We start from the raw sequence: 18,048 nt of genomic DNA on the forward strand, positions 1-18,048 counted from the left end.
GGGAAGTGGCGGTGCGGTCCCCTACGGCACTGCGTAGGATCCTACGGTCTTGGCGTGCATCCGTGCGTCGCTGCGGTCCGGTCCCAGGTCGACGGGCACGTGCACCTTCCGCCGACCACTGGCGACAACATCGATGTACTGTGGAGACCTCACGCCCCACGTGTTGAGCAATTCGGCGGTACGTCCACCCGGCCTCCCGCATGCCCACTATACGCCCTCGCTCAAAGTCCGTCAACTGCACATACGGTTCACGTCCACGCTGTCGCGGCATGCTACCAGTGTTAAAGACTGCGATGGAGCTCCGTATGCCACGGCAAACTGGCTGACACTGACGGCGGCGGTGCACAAATGCTGCGCAGCTAGCGCCATTCGACGGCCAACACCGCGGTTCCTGGTGTGTCCGCTGTGCCGTGCGTGTGATCATTGCTTGTACAGCCCTCTCGCAGTGTCCGGAGCAAGTATGGTGGGTCTGACACACCGGTGTCAATGTGTTCTTTTTTCCATTTCCAGGAGTGTATGTGGCTGCCATGGTTTCCTTGTCACTACACGAGATTGCAATGTGTCTAGAGGCAGTTCCCTATTCTTAACAAGGTTAAATTGAGTGATTTCCACTCATGTGGCTTAAGAGACATCTGCCAAAGCAGAAATTTGGTGTAATTTGTTATTTTGCACCTTCAGCAAATTGTTCAACAATCTACAGGCCGACTTTTTGTCTCCATTAGGGGATTAACACGCCAGGGAACAGAGAACAAGGTAATACACTATTTTCAGTAATTGCATGCACTGTTCCTGCTGTCTCAATTTTCTTGTTTCTCTGCATTCATGTGCAACAGAGCACCCGGCAGAAGGACACTTTATTACCATTAGTGTACAACATCAAAATCCCTCTAACACATTCCATTTTGTATGCTTGGAACACTATTAAATTGATATGAAAGGCATTTAGAAAACAGAGCAGATCAACAAATTAATCTGTGGATTGCACTTCATCTGCTGCAGTACCTTTGCATCAAATACGGTAAAATTATGTGGAACCCAAATTCTAGAGACACTACGGAAAGCTATTGAGCAGTCTACAGACTACCTGAACAAAGATATCTATGTACTTAAATTTACTAGTGTACATAACTGTAGGGTTCTGGTGCCCATTTATGTGTATGTAAAAGATTTGTTTCACTTAGTCAAATTCAGATAGGATCTGGCTCTCACTACTGGCCAGTGAGGATACATGCTGTAACCGAGGGTTGTAGCTATGCAGTGGCAATGCACCAGAGCCCTCGAGGAGAAGGGGGCCCCTTAAGCCCAAAAGAAAGAAACGAAAAAGACAAGGAAAAATTGCGATGAAAAGAAAAAGCAGAAAAAACTATATTTATTGATGTATGTATACAAATGTTAATTGTGTGTTGGTCATCAACAGCTGCAGTCTAGATCTAGTACTACAAATGTAAGCTAATTTACTAAATTTCATTTCAGTTTATTGCTGTAATTGTAAATAATTTTCAAGCATTAAAAGAACATAACAAAATGGTGGATTATCACTAAGTCTGAATCAACCAAAAGGAAAGGAAGAGTCAAAGACCAACATTTTATGTCCACAAATTACAATCATTTTTAACATTGTGCTACCACACATGTACATCCCCATTGCTTAGTAAGTGTGAGAGTGTTATTGAGATGCTCCAAAAACTTAAGAGGCTCATGCTACAAGAGATTCAATATGCCTGACACAGATAATAACTGTTAAAAAAACTATGAGAGCACACATTCCAAGTAGTGTTGGATAACGTATTACTTCCTCTCACATATGTCTCACATAATGACAACGAGAAAATCAGAGGAAATAAAAGCTAGCTTTAAGGATTACCAGTCATTTCTCAAAACACATAATTCACAAACAGAACAGGGGAAAGGGGAAATGATAGTGATATCAGACACACTTCCACCACACGTCATAAGGTGGTTTATGCAGTACAAATGTTGAACACTAAAGAAAGGAAAGGTCAGTGCCTGGCCACCAATTCCATAAAGCAGTACAATGTAATTCTCAAAAAAACTTGAAAAACTTTTCTTTGAAGAGTTTGGAGAACTGTTAAGTAGTGAACATTTTGACCAATTTTGCAGAGTTGTCACAAATCAAATATGCAATGCAGAAGTCTGATTATCACGAAGCTGATGGTTTGATTCATGATAGCACAAACAATTATTTTACTTTATGTGAAATATAGTCATTTTCAAATGGAAATGTTAATTAACAAATACTGAACAATAATTTTCAATGAAAATAAGATCTTTTAAATTTTAGTTACTAATCACACAAAAAGGAGGATTTACCAGGGTTGGTCCTTCTAATTATCTTAATAATTTTGCAGAAATATATTCTACGATAGTGCTCTGTCAAACTTTTCTCGCAAAATTATACCTCCATTTCATAACCATAACGAACATCATGCACTTCCCCTTCCATTCTCACAACACTACCTCCAAACAAATTTCCTTCATACATATTTTCAACGTATCATCTGCATACATATTTCACAATCCATGGTGCATAGTGGAGGGTACTTTGTGCCACCACTAACCATTCCCCTTTTTGTTCCACTCATAAATGAAGCATGGGAAAAATGACTATCTATACAACTCTGTCTTGTATTGTGTTCACAGTCCTTATGTGAAATATGAGTTGACAACAGTAGATTGTTCTGCAGTCAACCATAAATACTGGTTATTTTAAATTTCTTCAATAGTGTTTCATGAAAAGAATGTTGCCTTGCCTCCAGGGCTTCCTATTTTGGTTCTTGAAGCATGTCCATAATACTTGTGAGTTGATCAGACCTACTGGTAGCAGCACGCGTCTAAGATTGCTTTGATGTCCTTCTTTAATCCGGCCTAATAAGGATCCACAACACTCAAACAGTACTCAACTATGGGTTGCACTAGTGTTCTACATGTGTCTCACTTACAGATGAGCTATACATTCTTAGAATTCTCACACAATAAACGAAGTCAGCCATTCACATTTACTACTACTGAACTTACTTGCTCTTACATCATTTTGAAACATTACACATAGATATTTAATCAATCTATGTCAAGCAGCACATTGCTAAATCTGTAAGTCAATATTATGGTACTGTTTTTACTACTCATCTGCATTAACTTACATTTTCAACAGTTAGACATGCTAACATTTGTCATATCAAATAGACATTCTGTGTACATCATCCTCTATTCTCCTACAGTCACCCAACAATGACACTTTCACATACATTATAGCGGCATCAGCTAACAATCACAGATTGCTGCTCACCCTATCCATCAGATAATTTACACATATAGAGAATACGAGCAGTCTTATCATACTTCTCTGGAGCACTCCAGAAAATAACCTTGTCTCTGTTGAACTTTTGGTGCCAACGACAGTGTGCAGGGTTCTATTTCTTAAGAACTCTTCGAGCCACTGAAGTGTGTGGGAACCTATTCCGTATGCTCAGACCTTTGTTGCAGTGGGACCCTGTGTCCAATGCTTTTCAGAAATCTAGGAACATGGAATCTGCCAGCTGCTTAGGTCCATTCTTTTACCCTTCTTCTACACAGGAGTCCTTCCACCTTTCAGTCTTCTCTTCTTTGCTTGCTACTGGATTGTCATGTTAGGTCTAGATAATCATACAATTTTTTAAAAGTTTTATTAAATTTTCCGATAAACTGCAACTATATTTTGCATATTAATGTACACTTCTAATGCTTTGTATTTCTCTTCGGCTTCACCACTTTGCACTCTCTATCATTCCCACTTCTATGCGCCTGTTCTCCTTTATGCCTGCCTCTTCATTTACTGCATTTCTAAGTTTTCTCCTTGCAAGAATTAAAATTAGTAATGCAGTTGTTATACAAGGACTTCTGCTGGGCCTTGCCTTATTGCCCCCCACCCCCCTGTCTGTTGTTGTCTTCCCTAGTTCATCTCTCAAAGCTACCTGCTCTTCTCGTATTTGTTTTGAAAGAGGGTAAACAGAACATCTCTTAGTTAAAAAACAACTGAAGCAAAGTATCTAAAAAATGAAATACAAATATCTGCATCTCATAAGGCACATTCCATTATAAATTTTATGGAAAAAAATTCTGGATGAAAAAATACATCATCTGAACACATGAGGCAACCAGCAATAAATTTTGGAAGAAATAATCTAGACGACATTATTAACTGTACTTATAACTAGTTTCATATAAATTTGATTTGCAATTACGACAGTGAGAGTGCAAATTTCAGTTGCCAAAATACTATTTTACTCTAGGTTGCGCTATTTTCATTCTTGTATATTTGTAAATTTTAATATCTTACTAATAACCTGAACACAAAGGAAAACTCACCCGCATGCAATGACCACATCATTATCAAACTGGAACAGTCCCAACCAAAAATCAGGACTTAAAAAATCTAGTTAAGGGAGCTATGTAAAAGGTGGCATAAGCAGTCACAAATTGGACATATCTGGATCAGGATGGTCAATTAAAAAGAAAAAAAATATTTATTGCCAGAATGACCCCCAAAGGAGTTTATTAATAGGGTATACATTTGTGGTACTTAAGAGAAGTGGAGAGGTGGCCGCTAAAACCAAAATGCAAATAGTGGCCTGGGAGAACAGGAGATGAGTGTGTTAGTGGTTCAGGTTCCGGAGAGCGAGAGAGCAATGCGCCTTCGCTTGAGCCCCTGCGCAGCCACGTCCAATGCACCACGTGACCCCTCCTACATTACGCCATTGACTAAGGGGTTGAACAAAGCACACTGAAAGCATCTGTTGTTCAGTGTTCCTTCTGTGAGAATGTTAACAGGCCAGCGTCTCACACTGAAGTAGCAATTTTTGAAAAATCTACTGACTGGCGACTCCAGGTGGGTGATACCTCCACAACTACAATGTGTTGACACAAAGGTTTTGTATGGGAATAGTTGTGAAGGTTCCTGTTGTCTTTCTAGTGTCATCATGGCGAACTGATTCCAGACTTTTTGAGGTGGAATGAAGACGCAAGACCATACACAGTATATGAAGGTACCATCTGTAAAGCAAGTTCTGTAAAATAATAACATGGAAGATCTGCCATGTAATGTTTTAGGGACCTCTACATGTACTGATTTGGATATACTGGAAGGATTGTAAATGTGAATATTGAACACGTAAGTATATATGCAGCCTCCTACCACCACCTATTCAAGCCCTGGGTCTGGTAAAACATTTACTGTCAAAGGGAGAGCCACCTGTGAAACGACACTTCATACACCAGCTGTTATGTAAACATTGTTCGGTTTTTTACATCACCATTACTATGATGCAGTCATCAGTGAAGATGAATGGCATATGCAGAGGGTGTACTGGTGACACACAATATCCTGCTGCAGAGCATGCTGTACAACATGACAAGTCATGACCTTGGTGCCTGTTTCACCACACATGTCACCTTGATTCTTCCTACAGACATCAGCTTCTCAGAACTCCACAGGTGGGAACTACCACTACAACATGTCCTTGGTTCTGACCATGCAACTGGCCTTAATTTACATTAATTCCTTCCATCTCAGCATTTTTTCACAGTAACTACTCCTTTCTTCACGCCATTTTACTTTTCTACATCTTTCATTTTCTGACTCGTCATTTTTCGCCGTCCCCCATCCACCTCTGTTACACACAATGCGCTTAGCTTTTCACTCTTATTAACTTGTGCATGGTGTTTTAGTAGTAATCTCTGCCTTGCATATTACCCTGTCTTCCACCTTTAAGCTCTCTAGTTTTCACATCTTGTCCAGTGCAGTCCCCAACATCAGTCTTTCATTCTCATCCCGTCCAGTAAGTTTCCCTTGACCTGGGGATCTAGGTGACTTTTCTGAACTGCACCCCTTTCCTTAAACCTCTCTAGTCCTTTTCCTTCACCCCTCTTCCTTCTCCTTCAACACTTCTGCCAGAAGAAGATGCCACCATTATTATTTATCCATTTACATTATATTATCAATAATTATTTACATTGTTAAACAAATGAATGAATGCCACATGATTTCCAGTGATAGCCACTAATATCACTGGGTTATGGAATTTCAGGTGCAAGAGTCAGGAAAATTTTTAGCGGTTATAATTTCACAGAGGAAAGTGAAGTCGGCCAGACTTTGTACAGGTCTTAAAGTAAACATGGCCCAAGCACCAGTATTATATTTATTGTCTATGATAATAGCTAATTTTGACTCCTAAGTCATTTTCAAGCAGTTATCATAAGTGATGTGTGCCTTTACATATGTACTGGCTATTTAGTCAAATGTGATGTGAAGCTTGAGGCTTGTTATAAATGCCTGAAAATTGCTTAACAGTCAAAATTAGCTAATAGCACGGACAGTAAATATATTACTCCTGTTTGGACCATATTTTCTTTCTTAAAACATCAGTCTCTCTGTTTTGTAAAATAGCTTGAGTGGATAATGTAGCAAAAAAGCTGAAAAATCTGACCACTGGAAATTACCAGATGAAACCCGTTATATTCACCAGCTTGCATTCTGCACACAATCTGGTAATATGAGCCTCTAGTGAAGAAACCCTCCAATGTAACATCAATATCTGACTGAAAGAGTTAAAGAACAAATGCAGGTCAATGTTGGATAACCAAAAGCTACGGTTATAAACTAGAGGGAAGAAAGTCATAACATTACAGTCGAAGGGAAGCAACTTGAACAGATTTGTAAATTTAAGTTACTTCAGCTCTACCATGTGAAGCAAAGAACAAAAGTTGGGTTTAATGTTCCATTGACATCGAGGTCTTCAGAGACAGAGCACAAGCTCGGGCTCAGTTCTATCACCTGAACAGGTGGGAAGATGGAAGAAGAAATTGGGAGACGTAGTCCAACGGAACTTCCTCCCAGAAAGCAAGTTCAGCCAGCCGGTGTGGCCGTGCGGTTCTAGGCGCTTCAGTCTGGAACCGCGTGACCGCTACGGTCGCAGGTTCGAATCCTGCCTCGGGCATGGATGTGTGTGATGTCCTTAGGTTCGTTAGGTTTAATTACTGTATTTACTCGAATCTAAGCCGCACTTTTTTTCTGGTTCTTGTAATCCAAAAAACCGCCTGCGGCTTAGAATCGAGTGCAAAGCGGAAGTTCTGAAAAATGTTGGTAGGTGCCACCACAACTAACTTCTGTCATCGAATATACGTAGCGCTTCGCAGGCACAAAGATAAATACTGGCACCAAAACCTCTGCTTCAGTAAAAAAAAAAAAAAAAAAAAAAAAAAAAAAAAATACAAATTCCGTATTGTTCATCTTTGAATGTAGCAGCATTTCAATGCACTACGAAAATCCGACTGGCAAGACTGTTTGGGATGTTTGTCAATATGGCCAACTCTATATTCTGAATTTTTTCCTACCTGTGTAAGAGATGGTTGCTAATAGGAACTTTTATGAATTGTGAATCACATGCAGTATTCTCTTCACCATAATAATAATAATACGAATATAAACATTTTGCCATGTATTCTTTTGTGTTTGCTGCTATCTCATTTAAATCCTGTCTGCCTAATAAATTACGAAACTAGAGTGAGACAACAGTAAACGCGGAAGAATGTACATATCATGTCATGTTTATATTCGTATTATTCTTATGCTGAACAGTGATACAGTCAGAAATGAAGCACGGCAATTGATTAGATTTTTAAATCTAAGATGACTCTAATTTCTGTGCAGAATGTAATGTACTAAAGAGGTGTCTGCAAAGATTTTCAAACGGAGAAAAATTTTCACTAAACTCTTGTTCAAAACACCTTCTATCATACGCAGTTTATTATTTGGTTCTTGTTGATCATTATCAAAGAAAGCAGCAGTGTAAGTAACAACAAATAGCAGTCTCTTGTCATTGTTTCGCTAATGAGATGATTCCTCTCTCTTTTTTTTAAGCGGCGGTAGCGCGCACAAATGCAAGCCATGCCGCGAGCGGCGACAGGTCATAAACACTTATTATCAGAATGCAACAAACAATGCATGACACAGTACAGTAATGCATTTTCAGTTTTGAGTGACGTAAACACTTATAAAAAAGAGAATGTCACTTATCAGATCAAAGAAAAGTAAGCAATCAATTCAAACCAGACGAAGCACGTGAAAAAGGAAGGGTACCCGTATAAATACAGACGGAGTACCTGACGCATAGCAATGGCTACCTGGTAAAGCTTAACTGCTAAGCTTGCGACTTGAACCAAACTACTATAGCTGTATCATCATTCATTTGACCTAAATTGTGTCTCATATTACAATGGATCAACTTTGTTTCGATTTGGAGGTGCGGCCTAAAATTTTTCTCTCCCCTTAAATTTCGAGTCTCAGATTTCATGTGCGGCTTAGATTCGGGAAAATTTTTTTCCCTCGATTTCGAGTCTCATTTTTCAGGCGCGGCTTAGATTCGAGTTTGGCTTAAATTCGAGTGCGGCTTAAATTCGAGTAAATACGGTAGTTCTAAGTTCTAGGTGACTGATGACCTCAGAAGTTAAGTCGCAGTGCTCAGAGCCATTTGAACCACAAAGCAAGTTCATCTGCTCTAAGCTAGCTTGCTCTCCTGACCAACACATTTAGAGCAGGAACTGCCAAATGTTTTTTTTTTAAACATAAATAAAATACAATGACAACATTTAGCAAGAGAATTTTGTAATCTGACGCAAGGCAAGCTCTATTTCTATGAGAGCTATCAACAGGGATAAAGTTATCTGTATATACGTCCACCACATCCTAATATTGGTCACTGCTTGAATCTGAGCCAGTAAATAAGCATAGAAATATGCAGACTCAGGTGGTAGAGTATGATACAGTTCAGTTTTTCAAAGCAGCTATGCATACATTAAATTATTGAAATATAAAACAATAATATTAATTATAAATAGTGTTTCGTGCTGTAGCATTTTTTCTTCTTTCGCAAATGAACAATGTAAATGTAAAATTCCTATAAACTGCAAGCCACTTACACAATATGATGATCCACTGTTATTCATTTTACAGCATAAAACTAGGAGTAGGCAATAGTATAATGTATTCAAAGAGTTATTCAGTAGTATGTCACATATGTGTATGTAACTTACACCATTTAATGATCTATTTATTAATGTAGCCAAGTGAGTAAATGACTGAGTTCAAGATATAAGAAAGGAGCAAGATAATCACCTAATAAGAGATGGATACATGACATTAGAAAATATGCAGAAGCAACATGGATGTCTATAGCAGAAGGCAATAGTGGATGGAAACTCTATAGGACCTTATCTTGCAAGAGATATCAAATGGCTCATAATATTGATGATGAAGGTGATGATTCATTCAAATATATATACATTTTTGTACACTGGTCATTTGAAGGCAATTACAAAAAGGATGGAAAAAGATGTAAACAGAAGCACAAAGCTGGCTGGGAGCACTCTTTATAAACTGAATAAAGTTTGCGAAACTAAGTTATCAATGTGTGTGGAACAGAAAGTTTACAATTGGTATGTATTATCAAAAACATGGACTTGCTCAACAAGCTGTGGAGGGAGACATGTTGGGAAGAACTAGGGAAGATATGAAACAAACAGAGCAGGCAACATACTGGAGTGGAAGATAAATTATGATCATAATGAAATGAAATGGATGTAGACAAAACACATAGCCAGCCCCAGAGATGGAAAATGGACAAATAAAAGTTTTTTTACCAGATTTTAAAAAACAGTGATGGTGGTGGTGGTGATGATGTGGCAGTGGTAGAAGTAGAAGTGGTAACTTTATGCATCTGTGGATAAGAAAATACTGTGAAAATGGCCTAGCAGAAATTGGTTACATATCGCAAAATACCATTCATGGTATGAATTTCTTCCTGGGCAGAGTGCCCTTAACTTCAATACTCTCAAGGAGATGCAAAACAATGAAAATTACTCAACCACTAAAGACAAGATATCTTTGCACTCTCCTCTCTCCAGAACATTACAAGGTAGTCTACAGATGTATTTTTGCAGCATCACATGCATGCCCAAAACTGCATACCTGCACTAATTCTGGCAAGATACAGGCTGCCTTCCAATATATGCCTAAGTTCAGAATGTAGGAATACCTGCAGCATGATACTCTAATATCACCACACACACATGCAGTCCACTGTATTGCTATTCAAATACTGTCAATTGGCAGTATTACACCCAGTTTCCTCTGCCAATATACACTTTAGTGGGCTTCTAGTGAAGACACTGTTTGGAGCATGGGGCAACAGTGAAAGAGGTCAGTTGATTTACAGGTTATTCACCATTTCCTGCTGAAGAATGGTTACGAGACTGAGCACAGGCTGAAATCAGCACTAAATTGCCCCACTTTCCCTACATTGGACTCTATCTTGTAACAGTGCAGTTCTATCAATATATGATCTCCTAAGTAAAGCAAAGTTGATGCCCCAATGCAGCGGCAACTTCTAACCCTGTTTGGGAAAGAGTAGGAAAGAAGGAAGATTAAGGATTTAATGTCCTATCAGTCTCAATTTCAGGTAAGATATGCATACTCCTGGTTGTTTTTACAACTTTTATTAATATGTTACGGTACTGTTAATAATATGAAAATATTTCTGGGTCATTACTTGGTTGTTTTTACAACTTATTTTTTTTTGTTGTGAACAGATTCTTATTCCTGTAGTGGCTGAAGGTTTCTTTAATAACTTTCCATTATTACATATAGTGAGTTTTTTAGGAAGATGACTTTCAAAAGTGGATACAAGCTCATGACGAAATATGTTGAATTTGGAGCTAGAATTAGGCAAATTGAAATCCCTACATCTGTCATCACTTTTTAAGCTTCCTTTAAAATCTACAGTAGTTTTGCATCGATCAGTCTCACTCTTTTCCTTGAGCATTTCTTAACTGTACAGATGTTAGTTCTATAATGAAACTAACTGTACTTTGTTATGTGACATTCTCTTTACCACAGGACTGGCATGTATATCTCTAACTTGCACTTGCTGTATGAATTCAAATGGTTCAAATGGCTCTGAGCACTATGGGACTTAACATCTATGGTCATCAGTCCCCTAGAACTTAGAACTACTTAAACCTAACTAACCTAAGGACATCACACAACACCCAGCCATCACGAGGCAGAGAAAATCCCTGACCCCGCCGGGAATCGAACCCGGGAACCCGGGCGTGGGAAGCGAGAACGCTACCGCACGACCACGAGATGCGGGCCTGTATGAATAAATTATAGATAAGTGTGCTACTATCTTGGGCAGCTAGAGTACGGAAGTTTATAACTAATAACAAATTATAAGTGACTACCAGCACCTCTAGATAACTTTTTCTGTCAGATTCGTTCAAGAAATTTGCATTAATATTACCACTTAATAATGATGCCTTCCCTCTGTATGAGAGACAGCACAATAAGCCATCATGATTTTTCATGAAAATTCCCCAGTTATCCAGTAGAGACCTATATACTGTATCAATCACAAGTGTTACATTTCCAAATATTAACTCACAAGCACATGCTTCTGAATCATGATCTACAGAGAATTTACTTATTTCTACATTTTTGTATTTATATTCCTTTTTTTGAATGTGACAGCTCCTTTATCCTTACTGGATCTACATGAATATGCAGCTAATTTATAACCACTCAGATAAACAATGAAAACTGATTTTAAATCGCTCCAGCAAAGTGCATTCTTATCCAGCATTTAATGGCCTCATTTAATCACTTTCTTTCGATTAAAGACATCTTCCACCCAGTTCAGATTGGTGTTTCATAGCTTTATATCAGTTCTATCCTGGTGTGCTGGAATAGTTTTTGTTAATTAAGGTGGTTATGCATATTTACAGTAGTTTGATAGTCAAGCATTTTCTTCTATTTAACAACCCATGAAGTTAGTGAAGGATTTAAGGCTTCAGTGTGAAGGCTACCATTAGAGAGCACTAGCAACTCATGGTGGTGTGGAGTGGCTTCAGGATTCACAAGATGGGCCATCACCAAGTGTGCACAGAGTGTTTCAACGACAGTTCCCAGAAAAGATCCCAGCTACAGCATGTAAACAAAATGCAGCAGAGGTGCTGTAAAGTGTGTGCAGATAAGGAGAAAAAAAGAAACCGAGAAAAGAACAAGAAAAGAAACATGATGGTGGCGTACGCAGTGTAATGTGGGCCTCTGCACACCTGACTCTTTCAAAGAGTACCATACCTGAATAAATTATGCTTGATATAAAAAAAAAAATGCCCGACTTATGTACTGAATTTTTCTTGTATTCATGTTTTTTTCCAATAAAATATGTTCTTTTGTACACGCTTATTTCTTTCAAACATTAAAAGTAATGAGTTTTGGAAGTCAGATATTTTTCTTTTTTGGAAAAACATTTGACTTTCAAAATTCTAGAAAAAAAATATCATTTATGTTCAGATATAGCATTAGAAAGACGAAGTTTCAAACTTTAATTTTCGGTTCACTATCTTTATATTTTCTTCATGACTTCTATAAAAATTCCATAAAATGGATTGAAAAGTGTCAGTCTGTAGGGACAAAACATGTTTAAATGGCTAAGTGTGGAAAACGTGAAAATATTTTTTTATTTCTCTTTGGGTGGAAATTTATTTTGTTTTGAGGTCATATGCTGCACCACAATATGTTATTCATGCATTAACTTGACTAGACGAATATATACCTATGCTCTTCTCGGCACACTTCGGGGAGGGGGGAACAGTTTCAAGATTTTTCTTCCATCTAAAGCTTACTGCAGCCAATGTGATGAAAGCCTGGTCAGCTGGAGATTGCTATTTGATCTTCATAGGCAATTCTACAGACAGGAACTGGTTATATATCACTTCAAGACAACAATAAAACTGAAACCTTACTCACTCTCTTACAATTATTACCAACTAATGACTGCCCAAGATGTAATGAAATGTTTTGGAATTTGGTATGCGCATTAGGTGATTTGTCCAACCAATCGCTACTGGTTTTTTAATGGAGATATTTACAATAACTTCTGTCACAATACACTGATTGCCACAGCAATGAATATCAATAGATATAGGTATATAAATTACTTTGCACTATTTCACACGAGTTTGGGACCTGAAGTTATAATATGAATTCATCATTATAAACTATGTAACCTTTTTAAAATAACATTGCACTGCTGTTCTTAAAAGTAAAAGTATTTCCTTCACATATTAAAACTAAATTCCATGTTTCATTTGCAGCACACATGCTTCTTAGTTTGTATATTTAGTATCAAACCTTTAAAAACATGAGCCATATATTAAACATACCTATGTCCACATATCTGCACACGTACACACTTCTCCTTGCATGGCAAATGAAGACGACCTTGAAAGCACACACTACAAGTCCCAGCACACACATGTCCACATTCCAATGTCATCCCACATGCTGTTTTACACCTTGATAATAACTCATCACTGTATGGTGATAATTCTGAAATCAACGTATAATGATAATATCAGAAAAAATAAATGCAAACAACAAAGAAACCAGATTTACACAACCTGAAGTCTGCTAATGAACACTTCATTGTTTTAAGATCCCCAATTTGTGGTTTAAAATTTCAGTACTGATTATACTACCACTTTAACTGAAATGTAGCTTAGGAAAAAGAAAATAGCTTAGTATCACACAGTACGCGTTCATGCCAATAAGGAAACATGTAGTTCTACACATTGTAATGTAACTGCCTTGGATTTTGGTGTGGAAGTATGCAATACACAGTTTTTAGTGTATTACTCAATACACTGTATCAAGTATTGTGTTGTTATATCTACAAATAGAAAATAGCACTAAACCTTTATATCTTGCTTGAGAATAGAAACATTGCAACATCAACAGTGACAGTGACAATATTCCAATAAAAAGTTTTTAAGCTAGTCTTCATCTATAATTTTTCATCTGGGTGACCTATGAATATTTTCTGGTTATTTAATTTAAATACTGCAGTTATGGATAGTAACAAGCCACATCTTTGTTGATACATCATTTCAACCATAAAAGCAAAGCAGAGAACAGATAACTTCAACCAGTCCCCAAAGAACATAATTATTTGGCATTCATAACAGATTTCAGAGTGTTTACCAACTGTGTTTTTCTTGATCACATTCATTACGATTCTAAGCATGTTGTATGTAAAGCTTAACTGGATGCGCTACTATAATAATAACAAAGATTTAAATAATAACATAACAATAACATTTACGTTGTTTATTTACTGGTCTTGGTATGTAATTGCCTTGGCACTGGAAGTAACATAAGGCTACTGGCTACAAACATCCTCGTGTTTAGACACTGGACTCACATTCGGGAGGACGACGGTTCAACCCCGCGTCTGGCCATCCTGATTTAGGTTTTCCGTGATTTCCCTAAATCGCTCCAGGCAAATGCCAGGATGGTTCCTTTCAAAGGGCACGGCCGACTTCCTTCCCCGTCCTTCCCTAATCCGATGAGACCAATGACCTCGCTGTCTGGTCTCCTTCCCCAAAACAACTAACCAACTACAAACATCCTTTAAATGTGGCAGTAATTTTTGTTCAGAGCAACACTATCCTCCCAGCTACCCAGAATCGCAAACCCCTCACCTATTGCAGATTCACTGAAGAGCTCTTCATGAAATGCATCAAGGGTGTGAGCAACCTGTCCACATTCTTCCAGAACTTCTACATCTACATACATACTCAGCAAACCAAAATACGGTGCCTGGTAGAAGGTACCTTGTACCACTAATAGTCATTTCCTCTCCTGTTCCATTTGCAAATGAAGTGAGGGATAACGACTATTTAAAAGCCTCTGCACAAGCCCTAACTTCTTGCATCTTTTATCTCCATAGTCATTATGTGAAATGTATGTTGGTGGCAGTAGAATTGTTCTACAGTAAGCCTCAAATGCCATTACTCTAAATTTGCACAATAGTTCCTTATGGAAAGAGCTTCATCTTCCCTCCTGGGATTTCCATTTGAGTTCATAATGCTTGCACTCCAATCAAACCTACTGATAACAAATGTAGCAGCCCGTCTCTGAATTACTTTGATTTCTTCCTTTAATCTGATATGGTGGGGATCCCAAACACACTAACAGTAGTCAAGAGCGGGTCCATTAGTATTCCATATGTCATCTGCTTTATGGATAAGCTACACATTCCCAAAATTCTCCCAGTAAAATGAACCTGAGCATTCGCCTTCTCTACTATGAACCTGACATGCTCATTCCATTTCATGATGCTTTGCAATTGTATAACCAGATACTTATTTGAAGTGGATGTGTTTCAAGCTGCACTCTACTAATGCTGTATTCGAATGTCAAAGCACTGTTTCTCCTACTCATCTGCATTAACTTACATTTTTCTACATTTAGAGCAAGCTGCCATTCATCACACCTACTAGAAATTTTATCTAATTTATCTTGTCTATACCTAGAGTCAGTTAACGATGACACCTTCCGATACACCACAGAGATGTCAGCAAATAGCCACTAATCGCTGCTCACCCTGCCCATCGAGTCATTTATGTATATAGAGAATAAAAGTGGTGCTATCATACTTCCCTGGGGCCTCCTGACGATACCTTGTCTCGGATGAACACTCACTGTCGAGGACCATGTATTGCGACCTATTACTTAAGAAATCTTTGGGTCACTCACATATCTGGGAACCTAAGTCTTATACTCCGGCCTTCATCAACAATTTGCATTGAGACACCATTTCAAATGCTTTCCGGAAATTTAGGAATATGGAATCTGAATGTTGCCCTCCATCCATGGTTTGTATGATGTCCTGTGAGAAAAGGGCAAGGTATGCTTCACACAAGTGATGTTTTCTAAATCTATGCTGATTTGCAGACAGAAGCTTGTCTGTCTCGAGGAAATTTATTATATTCGAACTCAAGAATTCTACAGCAAACCGATGTTGGGGATATTGGTCTGCAATTATGCAAGGTCAGTTCTTTTATCTTTCTTATATGCAGGTGTCACCCTCGCTGTATCCCACTCCCTTTAGAGTTTTTGCTGGGCAAGAGATTTGCGATAAATGCAGGCTAAGTAAGGAGCCATTACCGCAAAATACTCACTGTAAAGCCGAATTGAGATTCCATCTGGACCTGGTGAATTATTTGTTTTCAGTTCTTTCAGTTACTTAAAATATAATTTAAAACTTTGGCTTTCCTTTTGCTGACTTCTTTGCCACGTCAGACTGGTCAACAAGTGAATTCAACCCTGCTTAGTGATTTCATGTATGACCACAATTTTCTTCGGTTCTCAGCAAGATCTTTTGCTAAGGTATGACAGTGGAAGCTGTTGTGTGCTTTGTGCACTGCTCTCCTTACAGAGGTACAAATCTCTACAACTCTTGTCTGACAACATTTGTGCTCTCTATTTCGAAGTGAGAGTGCAACAATCTCCACTTCCTCAGCATTTTATAAATTTGATTATTGAACCGCAGGAGAGGGGGTGGTGGGAGGGCAGGTGGGGGTGGGGGTGGTGGGGGGTTCTTTACATCCCTAATCCACTTTCGTGGCACAGAAATCTCCAGAGTATGATTTATATCAGTTTAAAATTTGCCCATAAATCCTCTACATCCATCACACTGGAGCTAAATGATGTCTAGTCATTGTCTAAGTGGGATACTAACAACTGCTTAAACATTTTCCTGGCCTTCTTGATGGACTTAATACCTTTGGTAACCATTGTTGCTCTGACAGCACCATGATCACTAATCTCTGTTTCTATACTAACACTCTTGATACAGTCATGCCTCTTTGTAGCTACAAGGTCCAAGACATTTCCATTGTGTGTGGGTTGTCTAACTAATTGTTCAAGGCATTTCTTGGAAAACATGTTCAGAAGTACTTCCGAAGACTATCTGTCCATAACACCTGCAATGAATCCATAGACATTCCCGTCTATACTTGGTAGGTTAAAGTCACCTCCAATTAATATTGTATGATCATGGCACTTCCACAATACTGACTGTAGACTTTTCTTGAATGACTCTAAAACTGTCACTGCAGAATCGGGTGGCTGGTATACACATTAAAAAAATACCTGATTTCACCTAGACCTGTTATACAAGTCCACATAACTTCACTATCACACTCAAATTCAAACACAATATTTTTGTCAATTGAAATGGACATTCTACCTCTGATGGCATCTAACCTGTCTTTCCAGTATCCATTCCACGAATCACTGTGTGTCTCGGAGAGAATAATTTGAGCACAATTGATTTCCTGGGGGGTAGTAAATTTGGGAACTTTGTTACGAATACTTCGACGATTTACTGATAAAATTTGGACAGTGGAAGTGTCTCTACTTTGTATACAACATGATTTCACGCTCTGTATGTAGACAGGTGACTTTAGCACCCTCTCCCTTATTACCTTCATTTGATCCTCCTTGGCCCACCAAGCCATCTTCCTTGATGTCAACCTCAACCTCACACATGGCTCCGTCAACAATAATACCTTTGTTTTGACAAATGCCAGCCATTTCACACCAACATGACCCGTACAGCCTTACCACCTGCACTTACTGCATATGCAGTGGTGAGCAGTCCTCCATAAAAAAAAAAAATTGAGGGTTTCACTGAGGTCTTCGCAGACCAATATTACACTCTCCACTGAGTTCAGTAGCAGATCTCCAATGCCTTGGCTTCTCAGTTACCCACCATCCCCCACATAACCACTTATCATCCCCTTCACACTTCAGTAAGACCCAGGACTGGAGCAACTATATGATAGTCTCTGCTATGGTTTTGACTACCTGTTGTTGTGCCTTGAAATTAGCATTAGTCTTCCCACTTCTTCCATAGTGGTACTCTGACATCCATCCAACTTACAAAATATCCTAATTCCTCCCTATACCACCCTGGTCACCATATCCTTTCCCCAGGCTCATAATTGTCTAATAGGTCTAGGTGCAGGACCTGTTCCATACATCCTCCCATTGTAACCAGTTCCAGTCCTGCCAGCGGCATTTCATATCCCATTAAAGGCAGAGCCACCTGTAAAAGGAGCCATATGGTCAACCAACTTAGCAGCAAA

The 18,048-nt window shown here is 38.7% G+C and overlaps 1 protein-coding gene across 1 annotated transcript in view; it reads right to left on the minus strand.

Moving 5' to 3' along the window:
* The window catches only part of LOC126237201 (NFX1-type zinc finger-containing protein 1-like), a 383,285-nt gene that overhangs the window by 76,823 nt on the left and 288,414 nt on the right, over positions 1–18,048 (minus strand). Inside the window, exon 12 of the mRNA XM_049947081.1 lies at positions 13,279–13,444. Coding sequence (XP_049803038.1) covers positions 13,279–13,444 — 166 coding nt within the window. The remainder of the gene's footprint in view (positions 1–13,278; positions 13,445–18,048) is intronic.

This window comes from Schistocerca nitens, chromosome 2, assembly GCF_023898315.1.
Source record: "Schistocerca nitens isolate TAMUIC-IGC-003100 chromosome 2, iqSchNite1.1, whole genome shotgun sequence".
In the NCBI taxonomy this organism is placed as follows: domain Eukaryota; kingdom Metazoa; phylum Arthropoda; class Insecta; order Orthoptera; family Acrididae; genus Schistocerca; species Schistocerca nitens.